Source organism: Scyliorhinus torazame, chromosome 7, assembly GCF_047496885.1.
Source record: "Scyliorhinus torazame isolate Kashiwa2021f chromosome 7, sScyTor2.1, whole genome shotgun sequence".
NCBI classification, from domain to species: domain Eukaryota; kingdom Metazoa; phylum Chordata; class Chondrichthyes; order Carcharhiniformes; family Scyliorhinidae; genus Scyliorhinus; species Scyliorhinus torazame.
This window is the reverse complement of record NC_092713.1, coordinates 20,355,639-20,368,189: the sequence shown is the minus strand read 5'-3', so window position 1 is coordinate 20,368,189 and position 12,551 is coordinate 20,355,639. Positions and strand designations below refer to the sequence as shown.

The 12,551-nt window shown below is 48.0% G+C and overlaps 1 protein-coding gene across 2 annotated transcripts in view; it reads left to right on the top strand.

Moving 5' to 3' along the window:
* The window catches only part of LOC140426065 (prostaglandin F2-alpha receptor-like), a 42,375-nt gene extending 30,189 nt beyond the window's left edge, over positions 1-12,186 (top strand). For both annotated transcript variants that reach the window (XM_072510384.1, XM_072510385.1), the window contains exon 3: positions 8,445-12,186. In XM_072510384.1, coding sequence (XP_072366485.1) covers positions 8,445-8,747 — 303 coding nt within the window. In that variant the 3' untranslated portion in view covers positions 8,748-12,186. The remainder of the gene's footprint in view (positions 1-8,444) is intronic.
* The last annotated feature ends 365 nt before the right edge of the window (positions 12,187-12,551 follow it).

The following is a 12,551-nucleotide window of genomic DNA, read 5'->3' as shown; positions in this document are numbered from 1 at the left end:
GCTCCAGGATCTGATTGTAACCTCAACCCCACACTCCTGCCGACCTCCGATAACCTCTCACCGGCTTGTTAATCAAGAGTCGTTCTAGTTCTGCCTCAAAAATATTCAAAGATTCTGCTTCCACTGCTTCACACAGTGGTTAGCACTGTTGCTTCACAGCACCAGGGTCCCTGGTTCGATTCCCGGCTTGGCTCACTGTCTGCGCAGAGTCTCCACGTTCCTCCCTGTGTCTGCGTGGGTTTCCTCCGGGTGCTCCGGTTTCCTCCCTCAAGTCCCAAAAGACGTGCTTGTTAGGTGAATTGCACATTCTGAATTCTCCCTCCGTGTACCCGAACAGGTGCCGGAATGAGGCGACTAGGGGCTTTTCACAGTAACTTCAGCGCAGTGACACTAATAAAGATTATCATTATTGGTTCTGCTGATATGAAATTTGGCTCAATTCTAACAAGTGTCAATTTACAAACTGCTTTTGCACTACCAAATCCGCTGCAGGATCACGCCGATTTATTTTCGCGATTTCCAGCGAAACTGTACAGACTTTCCAAAAGAACAGGTTTACAATTTCACATTAAATAACCGCCTAGAAACTGGAGAAGACGCAGGGCGTGGAGGGTGTGTCCTGCATCTGAAAAGATAGGTCCTATTCAGTATTGAGCATTACAGACCTCAGTATCATCAATCTTGTGTTAATAATAATAATAATAATAATTGCTTATTGTCACAAGTCGGCTTCAGTGAAGTTACTGTGAAAAGCCCCTTGTCGCCACATTCCGGCCCCTGTTCGGGGAGGCTGATACGGGAATTGAACGCGCGCTGCTGGCATTGTTCTGCATTACAAGTCAGCTGTTTAGCCCACTGTGCTAAACCAGCCCCAGTAAGCGGTGGTAATTGCAATCCTTCCACCCAGTTCGGTCGCTATGGATAACAATTAACCAATTCAGTTAACAGTTAACATCATCTTTAGGAAGGATGTGATCAGGGGCGGCACGGTGGTGCAGTAGTTAGCACTGCTGCCTCACAACGCTGAGGTCCCAGGTTCGATCCTGGTCCCGGGTCACTGTCTGTGTGCAGTTTGCACATTCTCCCCGTGGCTGCATGGGTCTCAGCCCAACAACCCAAAGATGTACAGGCTAGGTGGATTGGCCGCGCTAAATTGCCCCTTAAGTGGAAAAATAAAATAATTGGCTACTGTAAATTTGTTTAAAAAAAGAGAAGGATCCGATCACTTAACCGCGACAATCGATATGGCTGGGTAACGCATAAACTCACTGTAGAATATTTGAGTGATTACAAGGTGACACAAATATGCCTACATGCCTGAAGCTGTTCCCTGGCTGAGTTCAGTGTGAGACCCTGAAATGCATAGCCCATAGTATAACTCTGGTCGACCGTGCAACCAGGTACAGCTGCAAGTCAGATGGGGTGTAAAGTTCGCCTGACAAGCCTGTGTTGCAATGGAAAGTTGATGATTGTTTCATCTACATCTGTAACAGCGGACAGTTTGTTTGGATGGTTTTATGTTTGCTTGATCAAAACATGGTGAAATAAAAACAGAAAGTGTTGGAAATACACAGCAGGTCAGGCAACACCTGCAGAGAGCGAAACAGCTGACCCTCTCTCAGAACTGGAAGAAGTTAGATATGGAATTGTTCTTAAACAAGTGGAAGAGGGAAAGTGGGGAAAACAGCAAACGTGCTGTTCTATGATAGGGTGGAGGGCAGGAGAGATTCAACAATAAAAGGGTTGGCGATGTAGGTCCAAAGGGGGTCGCAATGGAACAAGTGAAGACAGAAATGATGTATTCAGAGGAGGTATAAATGGCAGGATCATGAACATACAATAAGATGTAGGAGCAGAAGTAGGCCATTCGGCCCATCCAGTCTGCTTTGCCATTCAATTAGATGATGACTGACCTGATAATCCTTGACTTCATTTTTCCTTCTTATCCCCATAACCCTTGATTCCCTCATTGATTAAAAAATCTGACTATCTCAGCCTTGCACATATTTAATGACCCAGCCTCTACCACTCTCCGCGGTAAAGAATTCCACAGATACACTACCCTCTGAGAGAAGAAATTCCTCCACTCCCATTGAAATTACCATCAACATTCCATTTGCCTTCCCAAATACCTGCTGAACTTGCATGCCAGCTTTTGGTGATGTATGCGCGAGGACCCCCAAATCCCTCTGTGCTGGAACTTTCTGTTGTTTTTCTAAATTTAAATAATATTCAGCTCCTTTATTCTTCCTATCAAAGTGCATAACTTCAGATTTTCCTGCATAGACATAGAATTTACAGTGTGGAAGGAGGCCATTCGGCCCATCGAGTCTGCACCGGCCCTTGAAAGAACTCCCTACTTAAGCCCACACATTCACCCTATCCCCGTAACCCCACCAAACCTTTTTTCTTGGACACTAAGGGCAATTTAGCATGGCCAATCCACCTAACCTACACATCTAGGGCAGCACGGTAGCACAAGTGAATAACACTGTGGCTTCACAGTGCCAGGGTCCCAGGTTCGATTCCCTGCTGGGTCACTGTCTGAGCGGAGTTGGCACGTCCTCACCGTGTCTGCGTGGGTTTCCTCCGGGTGCTCCGGTTTCCTCCCACAGTCCAAAGATGTGCAGGTTAGGTGGATTGGCCATGATAAATTGCCCTTAGTGACCAAAAAAAAAAAGGTTAGATGGGGTTATTGGGTTATGGGGATAGGGTGGAAGTGAGGGCTTAAGTGGGTCGGTGCAGACTCGATGGGCTGAATGGCCTCCTTCCGCCCTGTTCTAAAAAAAATGTTTTTTAAATCTTTGGACTGTGGAGGGAAACCGGAGCACCCGGAGGAAACCCACGCACACACGGGGAGAACGTGCACACTCCGCACAGACAGTGACCCAAGCCGGAAATCGAACCTGGAGCTGTGAAGCAACAGTGCTACCGTGCCGCCCTACGTTAGGTTCCATCAGCCAAATTTTTGCCCACTCACTTAACCTGTCTGGGGCAGCACGGTAGCTCAATGGTTAGCATTGCTACTTCACAGCGCCAGGTTTCCCATCCAATGACTGAAGAAATACCTCCACACTTCGGTCCTAATCTGTGCTTAGTCGAGCAGACTGCATTGTGAGCAACAAATGCAGTCTATTAAATTGAAAGAGGCACACGTGAATCACTGCTCCATCGGGAAAGAGTGCTTGGAGCCTGGGGGAGGAGATAGAGAGACCGGTCTTTCAACTCCTGTGCTTGCATCGAAAGCTGTCGGGGAGATTTGAGGTTTATTGAGGAATGGGCCAAGGTGTTATAATAATAATCTTTATTAGTGTCACAAGTAGGCTTACATTAACAATGAAGTTACTGTGAAAAGCCCCTAGTCGCCACATTCCGGCGCCTGTTCGGTTACACAGAGGGAGAATTCAGAATGTCCAATTCACCTTACAGTACTTGTGGCAGGAAACTGGAGCACCCAGAGAAACCCCCGGAGACACGGGGAGAACGTGCAGACTCCCCAGACAGTGATCTAAGCTGGGAATCGAACCTGGGGCCGCCACATGGAAGAAACGCCCTTTCGGAATGTCGAACAGGGAGGGGAGTGGAACATATTCTCTCTACACAGGTGCTGACTGACCAGCTGAGCATTTCAAGCATTTTCTGCTTTTGTTTGTGTGTGCTTGTTTCTTGGCGTTATGACGAAGCCTGACATTATCAATTGCATTTCCCGGTGTACATAGGTGGGTGAGTCCTTCCTTAATTATTCACCGTCCTCCTGTGCCACCATTGCTGGGTAATCGCTGAGCACAGACACAATGGGCGCGATTCTCCGATCGCGGGACAGAGTGTCCTCGCCGCCATGAACGCCGTCGGGTTTCACGATGGCATGAAACGGGCGCGGGCACTAGCGATTCTGGCTCCCACAGGGGGCCAGCACGGCGCTGGAGCGGTTCATGCCGCTCCAGCGTCACTTCCTGGCGCGCACTGGGGGCAGCGCCAACCCGCACATGCGCAGTGACGACGCGCCAGCCCGCGCACGGACGGTGGCTTTACGGAACGCTCCGGCCCCGGCGCAGGGGTTCTGGGGCCGGACGCGCAACAAAGTAGGCCGGGGGGGGGGGGGGCGAGGCCGGCCTGTCGATCGGTGGGCCCCGACCGTGGGCCAGACCCCAGACGCAGTCACCCAAAGTCGGAATTGAACCCGGATCCCTGATGCTGTGAGGCAGCAGTGCTAACCACTGTGCCGATGCACCGCCCTTTTGCTTTTGATCATTTGATTTCACCTCACAAACCCATTTATTATCCCTCCCAAACAACGGCATCTCCCGCAATGCAACACTCCCTCAGTACTGCACCAATATCGTAGCCTAGGTAATTCTCTCAGACCCATTGGTGGTGGACCTCTGAACTCAGAGGTGAGAGTGCTGTCACTGAACCAGAGTTGACGGCAGACCAAGAGAACTGGAGGAATGGAGACAACTCGGAGAGTTGTAGGGATGGGGGTTGGACAGAGACAGGTGCTGGGACATGATTTTACATTATTCAGGTAGTTAACTATTTAAGGTCGTGAGTTCTGCCCTTTGAAGGTCGGATGCGCCACCCCCAACACTGGCCACGGCTGGGATTGCAGCAAGTTCTGAGCATCCAGCATGGACGAGGCCCCAGAGAGAAGTAAGTTTGACTGGGCTTGCTGGAAAGGGTTCAGTTGTGAGAGCAGGAGTTGGGGGGGGGTTCGTGGGGAGGAGGAGGTGGTGGTGGTGGTGGTGGGGTGGGGGAGCTGCTGAAAACGTTCAATAGGGTCCTTGCTACTGGGTGGGTCATAAGCTGCTTGACCAAGAAGGCCCACCTCAGCCCCGAGACCCCAGTTTGCCTTGTATTTTCTAGCACCTCTCGCAATCTCATGATGGCCTGGTACTCTCCCTATGTGGGAAATAAAATGAGGCAGGCCCAAGTCCCTCAGTACCCTTACTCAAGGACCTCAACTAGACCGGTCAGGCCATCTGCCTCCTATCTCACTGCTGGCTGGATAATTCTCTCAGGCCCACTGGAGAATGACCTCTGAACTCCGAGGTGAGAGTGCTACCACTGAACCAGAGCTGACACCAATAAATCAATCAATTGTTCTCAAGGCAGGTAATCCAGTACTTTCTCATTTATTTTAATTTCTAGTCTTCAGGGCATCATATTTAAAATATGTGTGACATCTGCAAGGTTGTCTGCCTTTGCCCATCCCTGGCTGGCATGAGATGGCCGCCCCCAATCGATCCTCTGCTCAATCCTCTCTGGGACACTCTTCCGGCCTCCACAAAGTTTGGGTCCCTTAATAAACACCTTCAATGTGCCTCCTCGTAATTTGCGATTTAAATTTTCAAATGTTGGCAGGCTCAGTCCTGCAAGTTCTGCCCCATTGTGCAAATTCATCACAGGAGAAGACAGAAAGTTTCTATGTCAATATTTATACTGGGCTGGTATCTGAAGCTGTCTTCTTGTTCACGTAAACAATTGGCACCATATTTGTTTGTGTATTGGTATTCAGAGCCCATCGCTGAAGCATGAATCATGAAAGGTTAGCAAGCAGGTAGAGCAAACAATCAGAAAGTGAAATGGAATGTTGGATTCATTCCAGGAGGAATGGAGTCTAAAATTGTTGCAGTCTTGCTCCACCTGTAAAGGGGATCGGTGAGACAGGGGCTGGATTCTCTGGTGCCCAACACCGGAATTGCATTCGGCGATCGGCAGGAGAATCCCCATTGGCGGCAAAATTGGGGGCGGCGCACCTTTTCCGGTGCTCCGCCCTCTCCAAAATGGCGTACGTACGCCGCACGCCTGGCCAAAGGGGGGGGCACTATTTGGCAGGCCGGGTCCGCGCGCGGTCGACACCATGTTGCACGGCGCGGCCGCTGCAGGCCGCCGGCGTGCACATGCGCGGCCACGGACCCGGCAATTCTCCGGCCGTATCCGCAGCTAGAGACGGGGGCTTTTACACTGCATGACTGCTAGCCCCCCACCAGACGGAGGATCGGTGGAGGTTTTGTGCCGTTTTATGGGGCGTGAAACATCACTGTTCCCACGCTGGTGTCAGCACTTAGTCTCAGAATGGGAGAATCCAGCCCCAGATCGATAACATTGCATAAAATTTTGGTCTCCTTATTTAAGGAAGTATATACTTGTATTGGAGATTGTTCAGAGAAGGTTAACTCAGCTGATTCCTGAGGTGTCAATATTTATACTGGGCTGGTATCTGAACCATCCCACCCTGGGATGTCGTCATTGCGTAACACGTGGCGTTACACCAGCCAATGGTGTTACTCTGATGCATAACAGAGGGGAAATTACAGGTGGTGGTGTTCCCATGTCTCTACTGCCCTTCTTGAATCATACGATTCTTGACAGGAGATGCTGAGAAGCTGCTTCTCCACTTGGGGAAATATAAAACAAGAGGGAACAAGTCGTCTCCCACAGAGATGAGGGGGAATTTCCTCTCTCAGAGGATCAGTGTGTGTGTAATTCTCTTTCCCAGAGAGAAGTGGAGGCTGGGGCCATTGAATATACCCATGGATGAGTTAGAGAGATATTTGATACACAAGGCAGTCGAGGGTTATGGGGGCACAGAGGGAAGTGGCGTGAAGGCTGAAATCAGATCGGCCATGATCATATTGAGTAGTGGATCAGGCTCAAGGGGTGATATGGTCCATTCCTGACCTTATTTCCTCTGCTCTTGTGTCATTGTCATGCTGCGCAGTTGAAGGTTCACAGCAGGTGATGACTCCTGAATTTTGTCCTTCTCTTGACTGGAGCCAGTCAATAAGTAAAGAATTTCCCCTTGTAAGACCCTCTCCCTGGTCTAAAGGTTCCTTTGTCTCTACTCTGGGCACATCAATTTGGATGAAGTTTCACCAAGGGAGATGTACCTTTATCAAACCACTAAGCAACAGACCATACTCACAACAATAACGGTTGCTAAATTTCCCTGTGAGCTGGGATCTGTCTGTGTGGTCAACCCAATAATGAAATCCTCCATGTGCATCCTCTGAGCAACTTGCAATAATTGTGCTAACCACAGCAGCCTTGATAGTTCTGTGGGACCTTTCTTTACTATGTTATGGGACAGGGTTTAGAGAACCCCAAAGTGTATCATGGAGGTCACCTGACCCACAATTTTTAATAGATTAGGTGTGGTACAGCAGAAATGGAAAAGTATTTTTTTGAAGCAAAACAATGTTTATTCTATGAACTCAAGTTAACCTTTTTTAAAACATACAGTGAACATCTTAGCAACCACCAATTCAAATACAACCCCCAAAGAATACAACACTAAGTAATCCTTAATAACTTCCCAAACAACATCCAGAAGAAGAAACACCTTTTAACAGAAGCACATCAGGTTTACATTCACTACTGAAAACCAAATGATCAAGAGATAGTCTTTTCATGGCAGAGAGATCAACAGTTACACCTGCTCTGTCTGGCTTCAGCTTCAACGCTGAAAACGAAACTAAAACACACCCTGCAGCAAACAGCCTAAAACGAAAGTAAAAGGCTGACAGACATCCCAGCTCCACCCACACTCTGACATCACTGTGTACTACATACGGTAAAGCCTTTTTTTAGTCCATTTAATTTGTTTCCAATTACATCATTTCCATGCCTTCACAGATGTTCCCTGGTAGACCCCATTGGAAACTCACACTTGAAGAAGTCAGCTGGACTTTGCTTTCTAATCCCCGATACTGTTACCCATCTCAAAGCTGGCAGAAAAAGGCATTTTTACTGCCCTTAATGCAGCGGCGTATGCTTATTTTGCCTGGTAAAAGTAAAGTCGGCACAGTACCAGATGACCATAGGCTGCTTTCTCTTTTGAGGGGGCGTGCTGACGGGTGGCAATTTAACTTGAGGATCACCCACACCTCAGGCAAGGAGGAGAAGGCAGGGCCTTCATGAATAACCTGGTACGGGAATTGAACCCATGTTGTTGGCCCTGCATCACAAACCAGCTGCCTAGCCAACTGAGTTCAACCGGCCCCAACAGTCTTCCTACAGTTTAAGTCATTGTGCAGAGCTTTTGCTGAGGCTGGATAAGCTTTGACTTGACTAAATTGACCATCATGCTTTGTGTTTTGAGCCCACAGTGCAGTTCAGTACAAACCTTTACATAACTTCATTATCTTTCATCACAAAGTTCCGTGTTGCCAACATGAGACAGACGCCACACGCACATCGGGTTAGCACCACAACATTGATAAATAGTTACATATTTAAAAAGTGACATTAAAAGTTCAGTAATACATTGGCTTACACCCCTAATGGTCCAAATTGTGAGTTCAAAGGCCCTCAATTTAGTATGATGTTTGAGAATTTTAAATGCCTACATTGATTAGAGGAATGAGATGCAAAGCTGAACATAACTGGTTGTTACTGTTGATAAATAACCTTTGTGTGGTGTCTTTTTGTTCTGTTTCATTCAGGTGATCGTGGCAAGGATAGGCAGCTTAGGTACGGACTCAAAGACCACTCCTTCACTTCTCTTCAGCGTTCGACTGGCTGCCTGGAATCAGATCTTAGATCCCTGGGTTTACATCCTGCTTCGGAAATCAGTTTTGAAGAGGATTTGGAATATTACTCAGCTCTGCATGGGAAGACAAAACATTCGGCTGCACAATTGGAACTGTAGTTCGCTCCAAAATACCATTAAGACCGCTGCTATGGAAAGATCAATGTCTGCTGCCAAAAAACAGTCACAGATATCCAGAACAAATCAAAGCCAGTGATAGCTTATTGGATTTCTGCACATGTTATATCGGGACTGTCCAAGCCATAACTGGCAGGCAGGCGATATGGGGCCGGCAAACCCAGCCCCCAGACTGCTCAGCCTCATTTATGCTAATATTTCTTACTCGCTGGCTTGCCCGACTTGAATGCTCTTTAGGGAAGGAAACCTGCCGTCCTTACCTTGTCAGGCCTACACCTGACTCCAAATTCACAGCAATATGGTTGACTGTTGAACGCCCTCTGAAATGGCCTGGCAAGTCGTTCCCTTCAAGGACAATAAGGGATGGGCAACAAATGTTGAAGAGTGTCCCATGGGGATATGGGACAGGTACCCAGAGGTTCATGAAGATGAACAAAATGGAACACCCCGAGGATTTTTAATTTTATAACGTATTTGCACAGTTGCCAATAATATGTGGAAAGTCTTCGTACAGACACTGTGAGGCACACTATCCATAGAATCACAACAGTGCCGAAGGAGGCCATTTGGCCAATCTAGTCGGCACCAACTTTCCGAAAGAGGTCTCCACTCCCCCGGATCTACCCACGTAAGCCCACGCACTGATCATGGCCAATCCACCTAACCTGCATATCTTTGGAATGTCGGAGGAAATCGGAGCACCCGGAGGAAACCCACACAGACGCCAGGAGAACGTGCAAACTCCACACTGTCACCCAAGACTGGATTCAAATTTGGTCCCTGGTGCTGTGAGGCATCAGTGCTAACCACTGTGCCACCCTGCCACGCAGATATGAGCGGTCTTTGACAATTAATTTTCCCATTGGCATATAAGCACTTTTGTAATGGTCCTGGGGCTCAGAAAGATAAACTTTCAAATGGGAAACTCTGAGCATCATTGTTGTTTCTGTTGAAAAGTAATGGCACATGGAGCAAGCATGGACTGGATGGGCTGAATCACCTCCCTCTGTGGTTGTTCTAAAATTCTGTGATTTAAAGTGCTTTCTCACATCTATAGGACCTCATGACAAGCTCCACCACAAATGTAATTGTCTTGAAGCTATGGGCGGGAATTCTCCATCCGTTCACGGCAGCGGGATTCTCTGTGTGTTCACTGCACCGGGATCCTCCGTCTGTTCACGCCACCGGGATTCTCCGGGAACGCTGCAGTGAATGGGAGATTTGGTTGAGGGCCAGATTCTCCGTCCTCGCACGCTGTGGCAGCGGGGCGGACCCGCAACGGAAAATCCCGGCCTGTGGAACGAGACACATCGGCCAATTGCCCACAGAAAGGTCCCAGTGATGGCAGTTCAATAAATGATCAATGAATCAGTTTTGGTGGAGCTGGTTAAGGGAAGAATATTGATCATAAAGCAGTTAGTTATTTTTGAAGAAGTAGTTAGATACAGAAATATCAAAGGATACGGCGGAGGAAAAGCGGGAACAGGTCACTGAGTTGGATGATCTGCCATGATCATAATGAAAGGTGGAGCATGCTTGAAGGGCCGAATGGCCTGCCCCTATTTTCTACGTTTCTATAGGAAAAACCTGTCTGCTCCTCGTCAAACAGTGCCATGGATTCATAGAATTTACAGTGCAGAAGGAGACCATTCGGCCCATCGAGTCTACACCGGCCCTTGGAAACAGCACCCTACTTAAGCAATGGGATCTATTACTTCCATCTGAACAGATGGGTGCAGCTTCAGTTTAATGCATCTGTAGGACCCGTTTATAGGCAGCACTCCACAGATATGGTACAGCACCTTCATGTGCTCATGTCCTGGAGTGGGGCCTGAACCCAAAGCAAGAAAACGTTGCTGGATAAAAAAAAAGGCCCACCCGGGTATCCCTTCCACCTTCCCAGTAGGTGCCTAACAGTGGAGAAGGTCATTAAACCACCTCCAGCAATGGGTCTACAAAGTACCTGGGCATGAGGTGGGAAAACCCCATCTGTGATGAATAACTTTGGGAATCCGGAGTCCAATGTCACCTTGTCATTCCAAGCCTGTTCCACACACACCACATACTGTGCCTGAGTTTTACTGTGCCTCCATTGCTAGGATTCAAGTCAGACACACGGGCAAGCCTCGTGTAACAGTGACTGTGCCATCAAGCTGCCACTGATGTTGCTTGTTGATGTTGTGCGGTAACACCCAGGTAGTTTTAGGTTACAATAATTCCGCGACCTGCCACGCTGTCGTCGCTCCTGACCAGGGCTCATGACCTAACCCAAAAAAACAGCCAATGCTTCCTGAGAAAATTATAGGGCAGAGAGGAGAAAAGGGGGAGAAGAGCAAAAACACAGTTGAGCCATTCAAACAGTTGTGAATAGTGAAGGAAAGGCATCCGGCAGAGGAACTTAACCGAGCAGCTCCACCTGTATGTGAGGGGGTCACAGTTGGCTGATAAACAGTTTTCTGATGGTTGGCTGGTGGGTGGAGCTCTCTGCTGTCACCCTGCTCTTGTAGAATTGGGCGAGCAGTATTTTGAAGTATCTGACCTAGATTGCAAATGTTTTCTCCTTTGTATATATTCACTCAATATTCTTGTTTTGACGTATTTATTTATTTCTGTGAATGTAAAGGCTGAGCCTATGAAAACCGGGGTGAAGTTGGTCATCTCCAGTGGCAGGAATGGATTGGCCACTCAAGTTAAGTCATGCCTGACTTTTATTACAATGGAAGAGGAAGAATGGCTTGCAACATTTTTTAAAAAAAAGTTTCCAATTAAGGAACAATTTAGCATGGCCAATCCACCCTAACCTGTACATTTTTTGGTTGGGGGGGGGGGGTGGCGAGCCCCATGTGGACATGGGGGGAATGTGCAAATTCCACGTGGACAGTGACCCAGAGCCGAGATTGAACCCGGGTCCTCGACGCTGTGAGGCAGCAGTGCTAACCACTGCGCCACCGTGCCGCCCTCTGGCTTGCCACTCTGCAACACCTTTCACAACCTCCGGACCTCCCAAAGTGCTTTGCAGGTCATGAAGCATCTTTGAAGTTGTTACATAAGAAAATGCCACAATTTGTGCGCAGGAAGCTGTAGTGAGATTCTGAACCACATCATCTGCTTCAGACATGTGCTTTGTTGGATAAATATTGCCCAAGACAGCAGCGTTCCCCTGCAAAATAGTGTTGCAAGGTATTTTACACCCACTGGAGAAGGCACACTGGGCCAAACCTTAATATCTCATCTGAAAAACAGCGCCTCCAACAGGCAGCACTCCCTCGGTATTGCACTGGAGTGTCAGCTTAGATTTTGCACTCAACTCTCTGGTGTGGGACAGGAACCCACACCTTCTGACTCTGAATCGCCTGCTAAAGGCTGACCTAGTGTGAAAACCGTGCGCAGTCGGAACTGGTGGTCGACTTGATACAGAAAAGCTTTACTGGAGCTGACCAATTTCCCCTCCAGTGCTTCTGTATAGAGGGCTAATGTGAATTCATTTTTTTTTACATTAAAGTTGCTGATATCGTGAATGTTTCAAATGTATTTCAGTTCATATTTCTCCATGCCCATCCAGAATGTTACATACAATGAAAATATATTTCCAAATTATCTGGAAATGATCAACAGATTGTCTATCCCTATCATTGAGGAACGAACAAAGAACAATGCAGCACAGGAACAGGCCCTTTGGCCCTCCAAGCCTGCGCCGACCATGGTACCTGCCTAAACTAAAACCGTATGCACTTACAGAGTCCGTATCCTTCCATTCCCACCCTATTCATATATTTGCCTATATGCCCCTTAAATGCTGCTATCGCACCTGCTCCCACCACCTCCCCAGGTAGCGTATTCCAAATATTTACCACTCTCTGTGTAAAAACCTTGCCTCGCACAT